The 23339-nt window shown below is 35.3% G+C and overlaps 1 protein-coding gene across 1 annotated transcript in view; it reads left to right on the top strand.

The window, feature by feature from the left end:
• Positions 1-20494, top strand: part of rg (A kinase anchor protein rugose) — a 1582765-nt gene extending 1562271 nt beyond the window's left edge. Inside the window, exons 56-58 of the mRNA XM_090384432.1 lie at positions 4473-4669; positions 7350-7501; positions 19444-20494. Of these exons, the coding sequence (XP_090240558.1) occupies positions 4473-4669; positions 7350-7501; positions 19444-19534 (440 nt within the window). The 3' untranslated portion in view covers positions 19535-20494. The remainder of the gene's footprint in view (positions 1-4472; positions 4670-7349; positions 7502-19443) is intronic.
• Positions 20495-23339: the final 2845 nt, after the last annotated feature.

Genomic DNA, 23339 nt, shown 5'->3' with positions numbered 1-23339 from the left:
TTTACTGTTCAACTTCAAAGTCACAGAACCAACTTTTCATCTTCCTCGTTTATTCATTCAACTGCCGTTTTCTGGAACAACCTTCCCTCATACTTATTTCCTGAAAATTAAAGCCTACAGAAGTTCAAGTCTAATGTCAACAAATATCTTCTTTCATCTTCCTAACCTCCAATCCATGCATGGTACTAAGTACTATAGATTTTCATAAAAAAAAAAAAAAAAAAAAAACAGGATCTAGAAAAGTTGGGCAGAGATGGGGCAATTGAAGTTTAACAGTGACAAATGTAAAGTACTACATATGGATAGCAGTCACCCCAGATTAACAAACCAACTGTGTGGTACTACACTCAGGGCAGTAGAGATACCCTGATATGAAGTTTTTTCAGCAATGCAAACAGGCTGCAAGAGTAGCTTATGGTGTCTTGTCAATGATATACAGAAATTTTGCTAGCAGGGATAAGGAGGTGATTGTCCCCTTGCATAAGGCAATGGTCAGGCCACAACTTGAGTAACTGTATACAGGTCTGGAGGCCTCATTTTAGGAAGGATGTAGAGCTGCTGGAATGAGTATAGAGAAGGGCTACGAGATTGATGAGTGGAACAAAGGGTTGCTGTTACCAAGAAAGACTAAAAGTTCTGCAAATTGCAGCATCTGGAGACTAGGCACCTGTGAGGTGATCTCATTCAGGTGTATAAAGCTTTGAATGGTTTGAGCAACTCAATGTTGATGGGATTCTTCAAATTGAGACAAGACAAATTATAGAATAGATGTGCAGAAATTTGCCTTTAGCCAGCACTTGGTTGATAGTTGGAACAAACTTCCATTTGTCATAGTGGAGGTCGAAAACTTAAATTCAAGGCAAAACTAGACAAGCATTTGGAGTGAATGGATGGGTGAAATGGAAAGGTTTTTTTTTTTTTTTGGTTGATGCTATATAAGCTTGCTTTCTTGCATCATATGCCTCTACTAATGCTAATGTCTCTGAGGAGGAAATTATTCAAGAACTATGTGAGCAGAAAGTGGCACACAAAATTCCTACTTGCAAAATATACACTTTCTGCACACCAAACCCTCTATTATCAGGAAAAGTGGGTTATTTAAGCTGACACATCTGTGTTTCATACCTAACCCCATAAGATGTTACAAGAGTCAGAAATTTAGCTCCTCAAATGGTTGCAGAGGAAACTTGCTATGCCCAAACTGTAGATCAAAAGAGTATGCTTGCAAGCATACTCTTTTGATCCACAGTTTGGGTAAAAGAGTATGTTTGCAAGCAGTCTTCATATTTCTCAAACAACTGCAAAGGTATATAACAACTGCATATCATTTTCTGAATGAGCCCAGTCACTGTTAGTAACAACCCTGTTACTCTTTCAACAAGTTTCTCTTTTTATCTAGAACACTACTTTTCTAAGTAAAAGAGAAACCAAAACTTTGGCTTTCCAGATTCAGGTGAAATTGACACGAAGAACTAGTTTCATCCAGGGCACATATTATTGGCCATACGCATTTAATTCATATTGGTCATATGCATTTTTTTGTAAAAAGGAGATTAGTATTAGTAGTGGCATATGATTCAAGAAAGCAAGCTTATAAAGCACCAGCAAAAAAAAAAAAAAAAAAATGGAGAGATCATCCAGCCCATTGTCAATATTGTTCCAGGCAACTTACAGCACAGCACATTCCTGCTGATTGCATTTGTTACACAACTTTTTTTATTATTACTGTACTGTATTTATTTTTTTATGGAACATGAAGCAGTTTTATCAGTAATTGCTTGAAAATTTCGTCATGCCTGGTTTTCTCAGTTGTGTGCTTCTCTCTTCTAAATTTTGGCCAACAGCCTAAGGGGATAAAAGGATAAATATAAATATCATAATGTATTTAATAAAAATTAATAAATTAATAATGCAGATAAACTTGCAAAAACATAGACACCCCAGCACTGCTGACTTAGCAAGCTAACCACACATTCTCTTGCCCAACTAATGTGGTTTCAGAAAGAACAGGTGCACTCTAGACTTAATGATAAAAGCAGAAAACAACATAAGAAATTCCTTCTTAAGAAAACAGCGCTTAGTAATGATATTTTTCGATATTGAAAAGGCGTATGACACAGCATGGCGATATGGAATACTTAAGAGACATTTATAACTTTGGAATGAGAGGACATCTACCAATGTATATCCAAAATTTTTTGCAACAACAAACTTTCCAAGTTAAGATATTAACCACACTATTGGAAGTCTTTGTACAGCAAGATGGAGTACCACAGGGATCGGTACTCAGGGGTACCCTGTTCAGCATAAAAATCAACTCAATAGCTAAACAAGGACCGAATACCATAAATTCAGCGCTTTATGTTGATGATTTCAGCATTTCTTGTCAATCACAAAACATGTAAACAATAGAACGTCAATTACAAACAGCAATTAATAAAATAACTGCATGGACTCAAAACAATGGCTTTAAAATCTCTAAACAAAAGACAGTAGGAATACGCTTTTGTCGGAAAAGAAACTTGCATCCAGACCCAGAATTATAGCTAGAAGAAGAAGTAATCCCAATAACATCCAGCACAAATTTTCTCGGATTAACCCTAGATAAGAAACTGACCTTTTTAGATCACATAAAGCGTCTTAGGATAAACTGTCTAAAGAAATTAAATATTCTGAGAGTCATATCTGCAACAAATTGGGGAGCAGATGGGTACACCGTATTACATCTATCACGAGGATTATTTCCTCCGCTCAAATTTCTGTTTCGAACGCGTATTATTATTTCTATTATTATTACCTAAGATCCAAACTCGATTACGGGGCACCTGTTTACAGCTCTGCAAAACCAAGTGCATTAAGATGGTCAGACCTTGTACACCACAGTGCACTCCGCGTAGCCTTGGGAGCATTCCGTACTTCTCCAGTTCAAAGTCTCTATTCTGAGGCTTATGAACCACCACTTCACCTCAGAAGACAAGAAATCCTATCTTATGCAGCTAAAACCTGCAGCCTGTGTTCAAAACATTATATACACCAATATGGGAAAATATGTACAGAATACACCCAACAGTTAACAAACCAGCAAACATACGCATCAAGGAGCTACTTCCAATTTGGTCTCTTGATTTCAACAAACTAGCTATTATACGAAACGCACCAAAATCCCTCTGGGAAATAACATCACCAAACTATGATACCTACTTTCAATCTTGGGGAAGACATTCCCTACCAGGAAGCAGCTTTCAACAACTACATGCTGCATATCTAGAGACATATCCAAAATATGCGCAAATATACACAGATGGATCGAAAACCGATATAAAAGTAGGCACGGCACGGCAGCAGTTTTCTCTGATACTACAATAATCCAAGTTCTCCCAACAGAATGTAGTATCTTCACAGCTAAACTGCCAGCAGTGAAGTTAGCAATAGACCAAATATGGAAGCAAAAGCTACCCCATAGTCTGATCTTCACATATTCCCTCAGTATAATGCAAGCAATACAATGTGACACAAAGAATTTCCATCCAACTCTAAGACAAATCAAAGTTACCCTAAACAAAATCCTTAAAAGAAAACAAGACATCACATTTTGTTAGATTCCTGGACATATGGGAATTAAAGGAAATGAACAAGCAGACCACACAGCAAAAATGGCAACTGGCACCCTTTCTTCAACCACCAAAGTACCATTTACAGACTACAGACATAGTATCAAAGTGAACAGCAAAAAACAGTGGCAAAGAATATGGAGCGAGCAAACACAATAAACTTTTTCAAATTAAACTAATTTTAAAGCAGTGGAAATCCAGTAAAGAGATGTCCGAAAAGAAGAAGTAACCCTTGCCAGATTACAGATAGGGCACACAGATAGGCCATTCCTATTTACTTAAATCCGAAGAACTGCCTCAATGCAGTCAGTGCCGTGTACAACAAACAGTAAAACATTTACTACTAGATTGTCCAGCCTTTATAAATGAAAGAAAAATAGTTTTTAGGTCAGTAACTAAAAATCAAGATGCTCTAGTTTTGGAAAATAATGTAAGAGAAGTTTTTCACTACCACAAGTCAATGAATCCATTTGAACTCCATCTCTTCATAAAGTCAGGTATTACTTAGATCCAAAATTTGAAAAAAAAACCAGACTAGAAAAGCAAAACCAAGAGAGGTGGATTATGGCCACAGAAGCCAATGCGCCAACAACTAATAAACAACAACAACAACACATTCTCTGTTCAGATTTTGATATTTAATTTTACAATAGCTTGTTTAGATATATTTTCCTAAACTGAAAACCCCAAAACCAGTTAAGTTCTGAGGTTGCCAATTTTTTGATTTTCAACCTGTAGTAGCAGAACTTCCCTGCCCCTTACATTGATATTCTTCTTTTGTTGAAATAGCAGTTGTATTTTTTCATAGTTCTGTAGTTTGTTTATTATTTCACATATGTGACAAATTTTTTTATCTGTCAGGTGGGCCTGTCCTAGTGCACACAACAAATGGAGACTTGCTTCGTTCACTGGAGGCTCCCGAAAATTATTTTTCTCCTGAACTGTGCGCACTATGCCGAGAAGGTCTTATTGTAGTTTGTTATGATCAAGGGAATCTGTGTTGTTTTACAATTAATGGTCGTCGCCTTAGATATGAGTGTCATCATCATCCAGTGCAGGTAAGTAAATTATTGCTGTCTTAGTCATTCAAGTTTATTTGCTCTGTATAAAGATTAGTTGAAAAAATTTTGCATGCTTCGTGTCATAATACTAATAATGTAATTTTTTTTGGCCATTATTATGGGAAGGGGGGTATTTTGTTCAGTATAAGAATAAAAAATATCTTTAATTTAAATTTATATGCTGTGTTATTTAGTTTGTTGTAGAGTATTAAAAACTCATACATAGGTCTGTATTTTCGAACCAATGGCCCCAGGTGTCACGAAAGTTTATTAGCAATCACTGTGACTTTCTTAGCGCTTGTATAGTATAAATTGCTTTGTATTATAAATTATTATATATTTCTCTGTATAATTTTTTTTTTTATTTGAGTTAAGTGTTAGTAACAAAATCCACAAAAATACAAGAAAGAAGTTAAATAAATAATAGTCAAAGTAGTTTATTTATTTATTTTTTTTGTTCGTGTGTACCTGTTTTTGCATTCTTGCTAACCATGTCTACCAGATGAGGCAAGAGCAGTGCCACTTACATGATTGATCACTTAAGTGGCACTGCTCTTGCCTCCATGCAGTAGAGCCAGTAAACCAGGAGGGTAAAGTAACCATCCCAGGGCTAAAAGAGCGCAAACATGAATAATCTAAATGCCTCATCGTAGGAGTATTCTCTAAATACGCATCCTGACCAACAAACTGATGGCGCAAAGTTAAACTGAGACAAAAATCAGAAACAGTTCTGTTGCTGAGTATCACTATTTCTTAATTTACATGCAACAGCAGAATAGGACTTATAAAAATATCAACTTTGTTCATATGGAAAGGATTAAATGGGTTGACAGGATCTACCAGTCTTTCACAGAAGGAAACTAAAAGTGGCACTCTCTCCATCCCAGGTGAGTACCATCAGGCGAGACAACGTCCGTTATGAGATGATTAAACATCTTTCATCTGAATCTTTGGATCATCTGCTTTGTCTCTATAACAAAATCTATCTTGAAGAGAAGTTTCTGGATTGCTGACATCAGACAATCATCATTGCATTTCCCAAACCAGGAACAGATCCAAAAACAATTACAATTACCTCCCAATTGCTCTGACAAGGCTGCTTGTGCAAGATTCTGGAAAGATGGTCAATACTTGCATTATGTGGTATTTAGAAGCTAATGTAGCTTCCAAAGGAACAGGTCAACACTTGACCATGTAATAAGGTCTCTTTGAGATGCTTTTCTCAAATGCAATCACCAGGTATTGGTGTTTTTTTTTTTTTTTTTGGATAGGGAAAAAGCATATGCCACAGCTTGGAGATTTGGAATTCTGAAAGGCATCAGTAATCTTGATATTAGGTGTCATCTAGCAGTTTATATTTAAAATTTTTTTTTGTCAAACTACTTATGTTATTCTGGGATTTTTGCTAGCCATAAGCAGTACCTTGCATCCATCAATGTTAAACTTTGCATCCATCAATGTTAAACTTTGCCACTTCTTGGCCCATCTGACAGCATACCCTAATTATTGTCCTTAACAACCTTTGTATCATCTGCAAACTTAGAAATGTCACACCAGGAAGCAAGAAAACTGCTGTATCCAGTTAATAGCAACAGAAAGTCATATGCAGTGAATGGAAAGATGTGCTCATTGCAGGCCTTATTAATGAGGTATAATTCTCATCCTTTCCTGTCGAATAAAAGAGAAGCTATATTACCTTTTAGTTTCAGATTTCTATAACAGTTTTGCTGGATCCTCAGCTACATTGAAATCATGGAAAATGATTGACTGACATTGCTTCCAAATCAATAGTGGCCCTCAATTTCTCATATGCTTGCTGGTCTCCAGACTACAGGCAACTAATACAAAAGAAACTGGTTTCCCAGTGGAAACCAGTATCAGCTCCACATAGAACTCAGTCATCTAACACATTATTTTCTGCTGAGAGCTGATGCCCTCTTGAGCATCATGACATCATTTTCAGCATCAACCATGCCTTTATTGAATGCTAATTTTATCAAAGGATGCTATGTATGTTTTAGTGTCTTAAAATAATCTTACTGAGCCATATAAACTCAGTCCGATTTTATTGACCATAACAACATATCTGAACTTTCATATTTTTTTTTTTTTTTTTTAACAAATATGTTTAAATTATTTTTAGTACCGATCATATACTGGTTTCTTCCTTTACTTGTTTTTATGCACTTTGACATGATAACCTATTTCTATTACCACTAATTTTTAATCTATTTTACCTTTGGACTTTGCACATTATGTTGCCCATGCACCATAAAAAATTAATACAACTATTAAACAAATTGCTTCTATCAAATAGGACAAGCTGTGCTTAGAAAGGTTTTCTCCCACAAGCCTTGTTGAGTTGGCCTCAAGTTTAGTTAATAAAGGCTCTTATTATATAATTTCTCCTGCCATATGTGAACATTATGGTAGACAGAAACATGTTGACCTTTCTCACAGAATTTTTTCCCTTATTATGTTACGATATTTTGCAAAGTCATCAGTCCTTTTTTTGCTTTAAGCAATTAGTTTCCACATGGATAACTAATTGCTTAAAGCAATTAGTTATCCATATGCCCTTTATATCCCTGTGATGAGGCACCTTATTTTATTGGATAAAAAATAATAATTTTGATTCTTTTTTTTTTTTTTTTTAATCTTTGTTATTTCATTATAGTGTATGACATTAAGCAGAGATGGAGAATACATGATGACTGGTGGTGATAAGGGAATTGTAGAAGTTTGGAGAACTTTTAATCTTGCCTTGCTATATGCATTTCCTGCTTGTGACAGTGGTGTGCGATCATTGGCATTGACTCATGATCAGAAGTAAGTTTTAATATGAAAAAATAGCTTTTTCATTTATTTTTATTTTCAGTTAAGTGCATTATGTGAATTTAAAAAGAAAATATTTCTGTATGAGTGTTTTTGCCAAAAGTACATAAGTAGCTCACAGGTGCAATTCCCATGTCTATGAATAAATTCATGTTGATCGTAATATTTTTCTTCTCATTTCTGTTCCCCATACAATACATACATTAACATTCCAATTTAGTTATTGAATAGAAACAAAATCTCAGCTACAATATGGATGATTTATTTCAGCAGCCTAGAAATACTGTAACAGAAAACAGTGGTGAGAAACTGGTTAACAAGTTTCTATGATTGCATAAGCTTGAAATATCAGACACCTTGTGGAAAACTTATATTAAATGATTATTACAATGTATAATACTGTTGTCAGCCAGTTGACAACAAAAAATGGTTAGCTTATTGCTGATGAATCATATATTTGTGCTATATAGAATATTGCTCCCGTCTGAAGGCCACACTTGAAGAATGGCATGGAACATCTAGAAAGGGTTCAAAGAAGGGCAACCATATTGGCAAATGATGCTAATCAATACCAACATGAAGAACAGCTTAGAAGGTGTGAACTGCGAAGTTTGGCAATTTGGGGGACTAATAGGGTATATAAGTATTTTAGTATTATTAGTGACATAGTGTAGGAAACCATTGGCTTTTGCTGCACTAGTCAAAAAATAAAATAAAATCATCATCTTCAGCCATTGTCAATCCACTGCAGGATGAAGGCCTCCTCAACATATTTCAGTAACCGCATGCAGTCTTGTGCTTTCTGTTGCCATTGCGCACCAGAAAATTTCATCGATCCACTTCATCTTTGATCTTTTTCTTGGGTGTTTGGAGTCAAGCAGCATCCATTTTAAAATGCATTTGGTCCATCTATTATCAGTTCTTGATATGTGACCTGCCCATTTCCATTTTAAGCACTTGGTTCTTTCAGTAATGTCACAGACCTTGGTTTGTTGGCAAATCCATGCACGTTTTTTGGTCTCTTTCAGTTATGTTTAAAATTTGTGCTCCATACGTCTTTGTGTGACTCTCAGTCTTTACAAAAACTGAGGGTCACACAAATTTTTAAAGCTCTGGCATTCGATGTCCATGTTTCCCAGCCATATGTTAGGATAGGAAGGATACACTGATCAATAACTTTTCATTTGAGACAGAGTGGCAAGTTTGTCTTGAAGCCTATATTAAGCTTTCCAAATGCTTGTCATTCCAATTTTATGCACCATTCAATTTCCATCTGTTGAAATTTCTTGTCCAAGGTAAATGTACCTTTCCATTTCTTCTAGTTCTTATCCATTGGTATGATTTTCTTTGGTCTGATAAATTTGTTGAACATACCTGTGTTTTTATGATATTCATCTTCAAATCGGAATTCTTGCTTTCACGCTGCAATTCTCCAATGGTTTGTTGCAGTTTTTCTGGATCATTGGCAAAGAGAATGATATCATCTGCAAATTGTAAATGATTTGAATATGTTGAGTCCTTTATTATCTCAATTTAGCTTGAAAAAAATTTCTTCTAAACTGGCAGAAAATAGTTTTAGAGAGATTGTGTCTTCTTATTGGATGCCTTTTTCTATGTTGATCTGAACTTTATCATTGTTGACCCATATGATGCACTCGCCATTTCATATATTGATTGGAAAATATTGAAGTAGGCTCTGTCTGCACTGAGGTTCATTATTGCTTGTTTTGTGACCGAGTTGGATGCTTTTTCATAGTTGATGAGGGTTGTATTCATTGTGCCACTGTATAACTTGCTGCACTTTTTGGATTTGATCCATTGTACAGAAGCTGTTTCTGAAACCTGCTTGATCTTTGGATTGTGATAAAGATTTGAATAAAATCCTTCCATTTGTTTTAGTATTTGTTATTGCGCCAGCCTCAAGCTTCAAAGTAAACATTTGGCTCTTGTGTGTAACCATTTTTCATTTTGATTTCTTTAGCTCTTGATTTTCTTCTAGTGTTCTTCTGATGAGATCATTGTTCAACTTGCACATTTCTTATGTTGCCACTTTGCTTCTTTTCTCATCACATTTCATCATGGTAATTGTTTCTTTTGATATTCTGATTGGTTTTTCTTGTTTTACAATAGTTACAAGGGCAGAGACAGTGTCTACAATGGTCTTAATTAACTTTGTCATTATCAGTTAAAATATCTGTGTCACGAAGGTCTTGCAGCACACACAAAGACAATTGGACAGTTCTAGTCAGAGTTGGACTGGGTCAAAAATTCTTACGAGCAAAAACTTGTAGTGGCCTCATACTATATTTATGGCCATATTGTTTAAGGCCAAATTCACATCAGCCTGCATTGGTCTCCAGCCTACAGGGGTTTCCCCAGTAATTCTTATGGCCAGTCTGCCCCTGATTCTGGTTCAAAGTTTTGATGATTTTTCAATAGTTGGTTAGTGTCAAACTTCTTCACTCTAGTTGATTTGAACATTGTCTTTTGTTCTTCCTTGCAATTATTATTATTATTTTTTTCCCTCATTAACCAATGGTTGCTTCCAACATTAAAAAAATGGTTCAAGACTGAGTAGTCAGTGAATATCGTTTTTTTGTATGTCAGTATGAAGTCAATTTTGCTAATATTTCCATTTTCATTGGGCCTTTTTCTTGAAGAATGAGTTCATGATGAAAAAATTTTGTTCTTCTGCAAATTCACTTAGTAGATTGCCTGTATATCCCTTTTTCCAGTTCCATGTGGGTGACAAATTTTTCCCCATTTTGGATCTTACCAATTCTTGCATTGAAATTTCCCATTATAATTTTATAGTGATAGTTTTTTTTTTTTTTTTTTTTTTTGTTTGGTAGTTGTTGGCGCATCGGCTTCTGTGGCCATAGTGCACCTCCCAAGGTTTTTGCAGTACTTTGATCCAAGCCCGAGGCGGGAATCGAACCCGCGACCTTTGGGTTGCCAGGCAGGCACTTTACCCACCTGGCTAGCCCGGTCGGCTTATAGTGATAGTCATCCTGCTTGTAAAGGCACAATATATCTTCATAAAATTCTTTAACTTCATTATCACTATGGCTAAAATAAAATATAACTATATAAAAATAAAAAATAAAACTATAAAAAATAAAAATAAAATAAACAACCTATAAATTTCCTTCCTCACATAGGTGATTACCTAGCTAACCTTTGAATTTCCCAAGTTATCAGCCTCAACTACCCAGTGGAGGTAACTTATTCCAGTATTTAAAAACATGCTGCCTAAAAGAGAACTACCTACAATCCAGTCTAAATCTCTTTCCATGTATCCTTGAATTTATGGCCTTTAGTTTTGATCTTATTGATCATTCATAACAGTGGAAATTTCTTCCTCATTCATTTTACTTTCTTCTCTCAGAGTGTTCTATACCCCCGGTTAAGTCTCCTTTAAGGTGCTTAGTTACCAAGCTCTAAATTTGGAATATTCCAAATTCTTTCCTCTTATGCAAGGGCAGATTAGGAGCATAAAACTGAACAAGAAAATATCCACAAGTAGCCCATTAAGTTATGTACGAATGCAATTTTATATATAATCCAGCCCCAAGGCCCACCAATCTCACCAGGTGTGCTGCCTGTCTTTGAATTCTTTCAAGTTGAATGGCATTCTTAGGTACTGTCTCCATGCTTGAATATAGTATTCAAAGGTCTTACAATTGCCTTATACAGTGGGATTATGACCTCCCTATCTCTACAAGCTAGTGTTGATAAGTCTTTGATAACATAATGTGGACATTCCCTGCTATTCAGAGAACTTCATGTCTGATGTATCATAACTCCTAAATCCCTCTCTTCCTGGACTGTTTTTAATTCAATCCCATTAAGTGTGTAAGTTATTTTGGTGTTGCTATTTCCCAAGCGTAAAACTTTGCATTTTGTTGCTTTAAAGTACATTTGCTACTTTTCTGAACATATCTGAAATCTGAGTTGTCCTGAAGAATTGCTGTTTAAGGACAACTTAGTCATCAATCTTGACATAATCTGTAAATTTTGACTTCATGCTCAGTATCCCTCCATCATTGTTATTTAAGAAAATCAAAAACAACAGTGTTCCCAGTACCAATCCTTGAGGATTCATACTGGATACAGATATAAGCAGTGCAGAATTCGAATTTGGGGAGTACAATGAGTACAGAAAGGGAAAAGGGGTCATGCTGTTAGTTAAGAAACAAATAAAATCTAAGGAAGGAAGTGCATCCAGTTGACATAGATGGACAATGCAATGTTGAGTCAGTTTGGTGTGACATAAGCACTGGGAAAGCAAAAATGAGAGTAGGAGTGTGTGTTATAGGCCTAATGACTCTGATGAGTACAGCAAACAGTTGTACAGAAAAATAAGAGTGGGCCAGCAAATCAGATTGCCTTATAATGGGGTATTTTAACTTCCCAGATATTGACTGGAATTTGTGGGTTGGTTACTCACACACTGGGAAGACTTCTGTGGATTTATTGGATGATTGTTTTCTACAGCAGCATGTTCGAGAGAGAATCAGAGGGAGTAATACTCTTGATCTGATTATCAGCAGTGATTATTCATGCATTAAGAATTTTCAGGTAAAGGAACCACTAGGTGGTAGTGATCACAGTGTACTAATGTGAGATTTACTTAAATATGTAACTACCATCAGGGTTAAAGGGAGGGGTTTTTGCTTTTGAAGGAGACTACAGTGGTCTCAGACAATTTTTAAATACTATACAGTGAGACCAACTGATGATGTTATCAACAGCAAATTCTAAATGCGAAGCATTCAAGAAATAAATCTTGGAAGCTACTGGGCTTTTCATACTAAGAAATATTGTTCAAGGTTTAGGCTTAAATGGATGTCGGATGAACTAGTGAGACTCGTAGCAGAGAAGAAAAAGGCAGTATGTATTTAAATTATCAGGTGACACAGAAGCCTATAGTAGATATAATGCTAGTCTGTAATCAATTCACAAGGGAGATTAGGCAAGCAAAGGCAGATTATGAGAAATTTTTGGCAAAAGATGCAGAGAAAAACATCAACGACTTCTTTACTTATGCAAACTCTAGAAGGAAGGGGATGAATCAGGTTGGTCCACTTGATATCGATGGTTCGAATGTTGATGATCTTGCTCAGATAGCTGACAAACTGAAAGTGTTTTTTGCATCTACATTCTCACGAGGGAGGGGAATGCCAAAAGATTATCAAACTCTAACGAGGAGCTAAATGATTTTGTAATAACTGAGAGCAAAGTGGAGGAGAAATTGTTGAAGTTAAACATAAGAAAGGCACCAGGGGTGGACGAGGATCTATCCAATTATATTAAAGGAGGCAGCAAAGAAAGTAAGCAAACCCTTAGTCATAATTATGAGAGCATCCTTGGACTCAGGGGAGGTCCCCATGGACTGAAGATGTGCAAATATATCCCCAATTTACAAAGGGGGTTCAAAAGGTGACATGAGTAATTACAGACCTGTTAGTTTAACCATCCCCAGGGGCTCACATCTGGTGAGTATGGGCTTGGCAAACCTGGGGTCCTGAGCTGGATATCATATCATCATTCTTCTTCTCTCTCAGAGTATGCAGGAATTTTTTTTTTGTCAGGTGCAGCATAAGCCTCAGGCTTCCTTGCACCATATGGCTAAAAATAATAAACTTATTTTCTGGGGAAAATAATGGAGTCTGGTTAAAGAAGCATTGCAGAATCATCTAGATCAACAAGACTGCAGTTATAGTTCAGACACAACATGGGCTTGTTAAGGGGAAGTCTTCCGACCAATTTGATTGGATACTATGATATGGTCACAAAGAAACTGGATGCAAAAAATAATTTTGATATCAAATACTTGGATTTCGAGAACGATTTTTATACTGTTATACATGGAAGACTACTGTAAATTGGAGCAGTATAGCATTAAGGGCAAATTGCTAAAATAGATAAAAGTATGATTGAGTGGGAGAAGACAGTGGTGGTAACCAATGGACACTGCTCTTTGTGGACTGATGTTATTAGTGGAGTTCCTGTGGGTTCAGTGTTGGGCTTATTATTGCTTTGTTTATTTATCAATGATATTCATCTGCAGGATTCTTAATGACAGTATGCTACTTCAACAGGATCTAGAAAAGTTGAGAAGTGGCAACTGAAGTTTAACATTGTACAAAAAACATTATGGGAATCCTGGTGTCTTGAAACTTGCTACTACAACATGTTGGACAGATAACTTGTGTAATTGAGACCTGCTAATATTTGTAAAATCAGACCGATGCTAACTTATTGTGACTTTTTCTTGTGGAGGACCTGTATTCTCATTTTGAATTTAAATGAAAGGTTTGAATTTAATACCAAATAAAAAAAGAATATACAGGATAATTAAGAAATACAGTGGATTCCGGTTATTTGGGCCACCGGTTAATTGGGGCAGCCATTTATTTGGGGACAAATCTTAAAAAACAGAACCCAATCGAGAAAATAGCCAGGGTTTACTTCGCTTAATTGGGACAAAATGCCGTTTAATCGGGGCAGGAGACCGCAGCACTGGAGATTACCCTACGATTGTCTCCGACAGTACCACGTAGTTTGGTCAGATTTCTAGAGGTCACAACTATAAAACAATAAAAACAATTAGCATTCACCTGTTTATTGGGCTTTTCTGTTAGTGCAATCTATCATAAACGGATAATAAACTCGATCTTATTGAATTTGCGATAATACTGACAGCTGGAATTCTGTGGGTTATTATGGTAAAATGTGTTTATGAATCTTCAATCATATAAAAAAAATTATTTTCAGAATCTTCTCTTCATTCATATTTTTAAAGCTTTGTAACTCGTTACTCCGTTCCCACTTGCGCGTATTGTGTTACTTGCAATTTGTGGGCCGTGTTTTAAATTTTAACCCCCACCCATAAATGTCAGTGAACAGAAATGTCAACTAGTTTAGTTAGTATATACATATTACAGTACGTATTAATTATTACGAATATCACATATCATTTAATTTTCTAATTGGCAAGGTAATAAAGGATAAATCTGTGCTTAATATATCTTTACTTTTATAGCCTGTGGATAATATTCCTCCTATTTTCGCCAATTAGAATTGCTGTTTAATAGAATTAAAATTCAATTCATAAACGTGATCACAATGACCGGCGCTTACTGCACATCGTATGGTGAGTTCGTCGTAACGTGATTTGATTGTACAGTGAACTAATTGTAAGGGGGGGGTACATTGTATTTTTAACTATTTACGTGAAACTTCGGATAATTGGGGCAGCCACTTAATTGGGCCAAAATGCACTAGTCCCGATGTGTCCCAAATAACCGGAATCAACTGCATTATAGAAATATTGTATTTTAGAAATTTTAAGTCAGGAATTCTCTTACCTGAGATTTTTCAGGAATAACTGCATCAAGGTAAAGTGTAATTAGAATAGATGGAAATAGTATTAGATGACCTGCCTAAAGATAGATGAACCTTGTAACAGGAGAAAGAAATGAAAGCAATCTTTGACCCCCTAAATCCATGCATGTCGAATAATTGGAAGTATAAAGGGAGATAAATACCCAAAATTTGATGGGGGTTTTTGCTTATACCATTTTCAACAGGGAAGCGAACATGTATTGAAGGCAGTGAACATGCTATTGTAATTTTCTCTTGTGGAGGATCTTTTGTCCTCATTTTGAAATACTGCAATGGAATGTTCCTGGGCTTTATAAGTACTGCCTTCAATGCGTATTCGCTTCCCCTTTAAAGATGGTATAAGGGAAGAGCCCCCATCAAGCTTTGGGTATTTATATCCCTTTATACTTCCAATTATTTGCCATACATGGATTTAAGGTCCAAGCTTGCTTTCATTCCTTTGTCCTGTTACAAGATTCATCTACCTTTAGGCAGGTTTTTCAATGCTATTTCCATCTATTCTAATTAGGTCTTACCTGGATGCAGTTATTCCTGACTTAAAATTTCTAAAATGTCTGTAATATTTCTTAATATCCTATATATTCTATTTTTATTCATATATTTTACTATGTGATGCAGAGCAGAATGGAAATAAAAATAACAAGATGCTGTTAAAATAGGTTTAATGTCAAAATACATACGGTAATACAAAAGAGCTTTCGGGCAGTATATTGCCCTTCATCAGTTTTTAACGGTTAATCTAAAAGTCTAGAAATACAGAACCTATGTGCGTGTGATGGCAGTCATGTATTGTGAACTGCGTGTCGCAACAATTAGTTGCTAGAAGGCAAAGCTTGTGGCTGTGACAAATGGGAACATTGTAATTGCCAACGTTTGTCAGCCATAAGGATGGTTGCTTCAGTAATAGGATGGACATGATTAGAGCATGAGATGTACAGTGACTCCAACCAGGCGCGGGACCAATCGATATCCATGACATCGCAGCGTGGGTCACGAAGATAGTTGTAGAATAGATGTGTGGAAATTTCAGCAATCAACTACCCACTGGCCTTTAGCCAGTGGGTAGTTGATTGCTGGAACAATCTTCCATCTGTCGTTGTGGAAGTTGATAGCTTAAATAAATTCAAGGAAGAACTCGACAAACTTTTGGAGTGAATGGATGGTATTTTTTTTTTTGGTTTATGCTGTATAAGCTTGCTTTTTTGCATCATATGCCTCTACTAATGCTAACCCCACTTCTTATATTAATCCAATCTGAAGAGTAACCATTAATCATAACCTTCTGTGCCCTACCCTACACTCACATTGTGATTCATCTAAGGATTTTTACTTGCAATTATAACATGTTACAGCTTCTTATGCAGCAATTTCTCTGGAAGGACTGAGTGAATGCTCTGCTGAAGTCAAAGAAATCAATATCAAAATTATTTCCTACATCCAGGTCATGAGTGTCAAAATAGCCAACCAGGTAGTTAAACATGATTTTCTCTTTTTACAAACCATCTTATGATTCTTTTATCATTCCATTTTGATGAAAATAATTCTGCACTTCACACTTGATTATTGCATCCATGATTTGTGTCCTACCAATGAAGTCAGACTGACTGGTCAGTTTTTACTCACTTTTCCAATGGCCCTGGGTGCCAAATAATTCCTGAGCATTCTCCAAAGCAATCTTCAAAGTGCTCTCTTTTGAAAAAACCACTCTTTTCTTTAGTTTGAAATTTACTTCTTTTAAGAGTTTATACAAAGCAGCAGACTTTCATCTCTTACAAGTAGTTAGCCAAGTCAGGAAAGAAAAGGCACCTTTCCTTTTATATTTCTTAAGAGTAGCTAACATAATTCACCACTTGTGGCATTACTTCTGCTTCTCCCCATGGCAGGGCCGGTAACCTGAGTGGAAAATCCAGCTCTCAGGGCCAAAAGGAGCATAAAATGGTGGATGTACAAGCATTTCTTCAACTTGATCCAGCGATATCAAGTTTTACACTAATCGACTTGATCACGATTCTTGTCAAATTAAAAGACAGAAAAGGATCACGCAGATTTTCTTATCTTCCACTTATTGTCAGGTTTTGTCCCTATTTCTTATTCAGAAATGGGAACAACTCGAAACATGCTACAGAATCACCCAATATTAGCATTAGTAGAGGCATATGCAAGAAATCAAGCTTATGCAGCATCAGCCAAAAAAAAAAAAAAACAATACCTTTTCACCAATCCGTTCATTTGAAATACCTGTCCAGCTGAGCCTTAAATTTATTTAGGCTATAACTTCCACAACAAGGGATGGAAGTCTGTTCCACCAACCACAAATATGGTAGAGTGACTAGGAGTCTGGTGACCTGCTGTTAGAAACAATGAAACAAAAAACACTCAGAATCACTAATGAATATCTACCAAGGAGGTATACAGAGTGAGAACTCATGAACAGCTCAGAAGAAGGAATAGTTAAAGAACTAACTAATAAAAAATGCATATATACAAAAAGAACACTCATTCAGAAAGATGGACAATTTGTGCCTTCACAAAACATAATAATTATTTTCAATACTCCATATCTACTCAATAGTTAAAGCTGGCTATTTAAATTGTCACATACATGCATATATACCCATCAGGTGCTACAAATGTCAGAAATATAGACGCTCCCACGTAACTTGCTGAGGTGTCATGATACGTCCAAACTGTAGTTTATCTGAACACACTCAAGCAGACTGCACTGTGGCCTCCTCTTTTTTTTGTCCCAGTTGCAAAAGCCAAGTGGCCAGCTTGCTTGGAAAAGAGGAAAGAAAATATAGAAATAGAAAACAGAACAAAGTGACCTAACAAAATGCAAAAAAACACGTGTTTTTTTTTTTTTTTTGCTTCTTGGTAGGACAAAAATAACCCATTCCTTTGCCTTGAACTACAGGTACAACTTAGAACTCAGTAATTGCTCCCTGCTGATGGTTCCTGTACTGTCAACCCTATGACATCATCTAATTCATGGGTGATCATCAGGTCTAGAATATTGAAGTATTTCCCTAATGTGCTGATTTTTATCAGCATGTTATGGAAAATTTCTTCCCCTGTTTCTGAGGTAGCATCTTGTTTCTGTTAGCCCTATTATGTCAGTATTAGTTGTCCTAACCTTGAGTTTAAATTCATTCATTTTATTGTTGGCACTCCTGGCATTACATTATACATGGTTAAGACTATGTTCTTGTATAGTTTACTTCCCTGACATATCCCTTTAATTTATTTAAGTTTTCCTTAGAATGAGCTTCCATTTTTTTTTGAGATGTTATCCCATAACATCTTTCCAATTGATTCTGTTGTGGCTGAATCAGTTGCTCTTGACATGAGTGCAAGCATTACTTTGACAGATAATCACATATCTATATTACCCCTGTCCCCCACCAACTAGTAGTTTCCCTTAATCATTAAGGTGAAGATAAGGTGATGTTGAAGATAAATCTAAAAAAACCTTGATAATCAAAGCACCTTTCAAATGAATTGAAAAGTGGTGCAAAGTTTTTTTTTTTTTTGTTTAAATGAATCCCATCTGTACAAAAAAATTCTATCCCCCACAAAAAAAAAAAAAGGAAAAAAAAAAGCCGTGCAGAATATCTCAAGACTTGAGTTAAGTTTTTCAGCATATGGTCTCCTCCTATCGTGCCTGGGCAGAATTGCCCTATATTTATCTAGTAAATCATTAGTTTGTGTGTACTTAATATCATTAGTCCTCACATGAATAATAATGCTCTCTTTACCTCCTTTAAATTCTGACAGTCTGTTGGTAACATCATTAATTAATTGTTGCTCCCAGTGGATGCCATGATTTTAGTGACCTATCCTTATTACAAAAAATGTTACTTATTTCCCTTGACAGTGGAGTCTCTTCCAATATAATATTTCCAATAAAACCAATTCCTCTTGAACCAGAGAAGTGTGAACTTGACTATTCTGTTTTGGGGGTCCGAATCAGGAGTACATCACCAGGCAAGTTACTGGATACCTGATGAGTTCCCAGTTTTATTTGTCTCTGGGGAAAGCACCCATTTCTTCAGTGACTCAACTTCATCTGGCAGTGCATAAGTTTTAATTTGAGATTGATACACTTCTTACATTAGGAACAAAGAAATAACTAGATTGTTAACTAGATCAACCTCTGATTACATTCCACACGCCATGCAAGCAACAAACTTGTAACTTGTGGGAATTGTTTACAGCTATTTCTATTTGAGACATGATATCCTTGGACAGTGTTCAATGTGTGTATATCTTTGTAACAACCATTATTAAAGTAAGAATTAAACTTGAAAAACATCGCAGAATTAAGTTTACAAAATATTACAGTAATTGCATTAAAAATATACAAAAAAATATACATAGTTAATTTAGATTTATAGTTCTAAATTACCATGGGTGACCAATATGTATTCTTTAAATATATATTATTAGTTAATGTGTTTTTGATAGTAATGGATTAATGTTGTTTTTTTTTTTTTTTCATTTTTATTTCCCCTTAACCCCCCCCATAGGTTTCTTTTGGCTGGTCTGGCTAATGGTTCTATCACTGTATTCTATATTGACTTCAATCGATGGCATCATGAATTCCAGCAGCGATACTGACCTATCTCTGGCAAAACCTTATATGTCAACACTGAAGACGTCAGATGCAAGGGTGTTATTTTTTGCCAGCATATAATGGTGCCACTTTTACCAGATTAATGCCACAACTGTTTATAGTTCTTGATTTTCCATACCCCACAAGTGAAGAAATGATGCACCCTTTGCTTAGACACAGGACTATTGCACAGAATCAATTACAGATATTATTATGCAGAACATTTTGTCAGTGGCAAGATGCACATTGCAGCAATTTTTGTGTATTTATTAGAAAGTTGTCATTTGGAATTCTGTTCCACTTCAGTATATTTTACAAACAGTCTTGATATGTAAGGTAATACTGCTGCCAGGACTTAAGCAGAATTGTATATTGATGTGACTTCGATGAAAAGTCAGATGCTGCATCTCAGTGTAAAGTGTACAGTTTATTATGTTTAAAAGCATAAAATAAAAGGGGGGAGGGTAAAATGGTAAATAAGTGCACGTCCAGTTACAGACCATCCAGAATGGCTAACCTCTGGCAGTTAAGTGACTCCAATTGGTGTATAACGTCCTGTTGCCAGTGGCCTGCCAGCATTTATTATATTTTGTTTGGGAAGATTTCTGTTATTCAGCTCATAACATCTCTTCTGTGTGTATCATGAATTTCTGTTTTCATAGATCCTTCCTGCCAAAGTAATATGTGGGTGCCATCTTGTAGGGAAAGGGACTTTTCACTTGAATATACATAATTTTCTCTCTATAGTAGTTCAGAGTAGAATTTCTGGAAACAAATTCCACTTGTAGGAATAATATGGAATTGCAAAGCTGTAAGTCAAATGAAGGCAGCTTTTTTTTTTTTAATCCCCATTCCTTAACTTCCCCTGCTCTGTTCATAGATAAGCTGTTAGTTATTTATATCTAGTCAGAGGTCTACCAAGGTCAAAAGAGAGTGAGAGAGAGAGAGAGAGGTATGTTGCTATAGTATGCTGCTCTGGCAGGTCAGAGTAGGCTTCTCAGGAACTGTACTTAACAAGTTGCTGATATATCTGCAATTAGAAAAAATAATTAAATTGAAGATTTGTTATATGTAATAGTTCATATATATATATATATATATAAATATATATATATATATATATATATATACGTTATTCGGTTCTAAGTCTGTGGGAAATTAACATTCCATAAACACCAGTTCCTTATGTGTGAAGTAGCATTATGTAAAACTTCAATGAGGTATTGTGAATTACTTCATTATTTTTTAATAGGGAGGCTAATTTTTCTTCATCCTGAAATGTATAATACAATAATCATTCAAGTCCAGACATCATTATTGCAGTATGACAGTTATGTTGAGCCATGATGAATAAATTTTCATATTAAGTTAATTTTCCCAGAAATTAACTTCTAAACATTTAAAAATGTAAAAATTTATGTCATTTGAAGAGAGCTATTTGGCAGATCATTAATATTTTGGTTATTAGAAGAAGAGACACATTAACAGTGTATTAAATTTGTGAGCAAGAAAACTTATTTTCTATGTAAAATATAAGAATTTTCTAATCTTTGTATTTATTCAGATGAGAAGCATTTTAATAGATACATCAGCATCTTCCTGTTTTAAGTGATAAGTAACATTCCTTTTTTAATTTCAGGTGTTGGTTAGGTGATAGGTAAATAACTTTTTTGTTTTAATGTTGCTTTGTGATATACAGATGATGATGTAGAACTATAAGTGCAGGCACTTTTATTTCTATTTTTAACTAATTTGTTTCTGGCAGTTGTACTTGTAACTTTTTTTTTTCTGCCTCCTGTAGTTCGATGTGTCAATGCCACTTGCCACAGCAGGTGGCAGATGTGTGATCTAACAATCAGGTGAAGTGGTACAATAAACTATTGACTTGTAATTTCTGTATTATTTATTTATTTTACTTTGAACATGTGATATTGTCTTACGTGGGAACTGAAGTGAAGTAGTTACATGAGGACAGAGAAAACCTGGTGTTATTTACATTTTTCTAAAATAAAAATTATATAAAATGGAGTGAGCCCATTTTATGTACAGTAGAATGTGAATTATCCGAGGCTCAGTTATCCATGGAGGTTGGATTTACAATAAATTAATTAACAATTAATGGAGCGTATTCCATACTTTCTAACTGAATGACAGTTTTTTGAAAAATGTTTTAGTTCTTTTTTTATGTTTTGGAAAGTGACTCATAATATAGCGTTATTTGCTTTTCTACATGAAATACGGACCTATGACAATCCTAATAAAATATAATTTGGATCAACCATGTTTTTCAGCTATTCCTCCAATTATGACAGATAATTGGCACTCTACTCTACTGTAGTTTTTGATTAGACGGTGTATAAATTTCTGCAGTATTATGCCATTTAATTAAAATTATGTGTACTACTCCCCATGTTTTCTAAAAATCCAGGAAATCATCTGTTTCATTTCTGCAAGTTTTTGCAAATCTATTATGAAGAAATATTGCAAGATTGAAACTTATCCTGCAGCATGTAGATAGAAATGAGGGTTTTTTTGTAAAAGTAACAAAAACGAATACATCTGCACTGGCATTTTGTCTTGCAGAATTGGACACTTAAATCGTAACTTGTTTTTTTCTTTAACAAGTAGATAATTAGAAATGTTTTAATTTACTGGCTTGGAATTGTCTACCTATCAACTAAAACAGAACTAATAAAGCACAAATGTAACATGCACAGTTTCTAAATGCTCATAGCTTGGACATTTTTTGAATACAGGTAGTTCTTGACTTTATGAGTTAATTCGTTCGTAAATCAGGAATATTTTCCCCATAGACATAAGGTTAAAAATAGGAGTTACGTTCTCAACAATGAAATTATTTAGCTAATTAGTTTATGTAAAACAATGATTGATTTATCAAAAGAAATGAAAACGTAGCCTGTAAAATCAAGCAAATTATTTATGACTTACAAATGTTAAAGAATGTTTATTCTTCATCATAATCGACTAAATGCACATTCGTTGATCACTCATTATTGGCTCGGCACTCGGTTTGTTGCACAAGGAGTCATCGTCTTCAGAAATGTTTCAAGAGGCGTTTGTTTCCAAGATAATCTTCTCTTTTAATTATAAATTTCACGATTGCATGCATAAGCATTTTTTAACGGTACAATCAAATTGCAACTAACACAATTCACGAGGAGTAACAAGTAATAATAATAACGTTAACAATAACATTATAATAATAACGTAAAAAAACCACACAATTCCAGCTATCGATATTTTCTCAAATGCAAGAAGATCGAGATTACTACCCGTTTATAATTGCTTGCAGTAACAGAAAAGCCGAATAAACCGGAAAGTGCAAATTGTTTTTATTGTTTTATGGTCGTGACGTCCAGAAATGTGCTTTAGAAAAATATCACAGAAGCATTTAAAATTGATTCTTATAACAGAATATATGATAACAATGAAGGGGTAGTGCATTTTAATGATTCAAATTGGTAACTAATACAATTTACAGACCACACTTTATATGGCCTTAAGGGGCGCCTCCGTAGCCAGGTGGGAAGGAGCAGCAGTGCGTAGCACACGCTTCTTGATTAGACCGGGGTTCAAGCCCGTCACCACCAAATACGGAAAGGTCAGGGAATGACCACCGCATATCCCGGAGCAATATGGCCTTAGTTGCTAATGCTCCTAAAAATAAAAAAAAAACCAAACCAAATATGGCCTTAAGGTCACACTCGTGAACTTAAAATGACATTTTAGAGAGATAAATAGCTTAGTTATACAACGAAAATTTCAACTTCTGAGATCTTGAAACAAATT

This window comes from Mastigoproctus giganteus, chromosome 11 (genome assembly GCF_048544385.1).
Source record: "Mastigoproctus giganteus isolate SK-2022 chromosome 11, ASM4854438v1, whole genome shotgun sequence".
NCBI classification, from domain to species: Eukaryota; Metazoa; Arthropoda; class Arachnida; order Uropygi; family Thelyphonidae; genus Mastigoproctus; species Mastigoproctus giganteus.
Note: the sequence above shows the minus strand (reverse complement) of the source record. Positions and strands in the feature narration are given on the sequence as shown.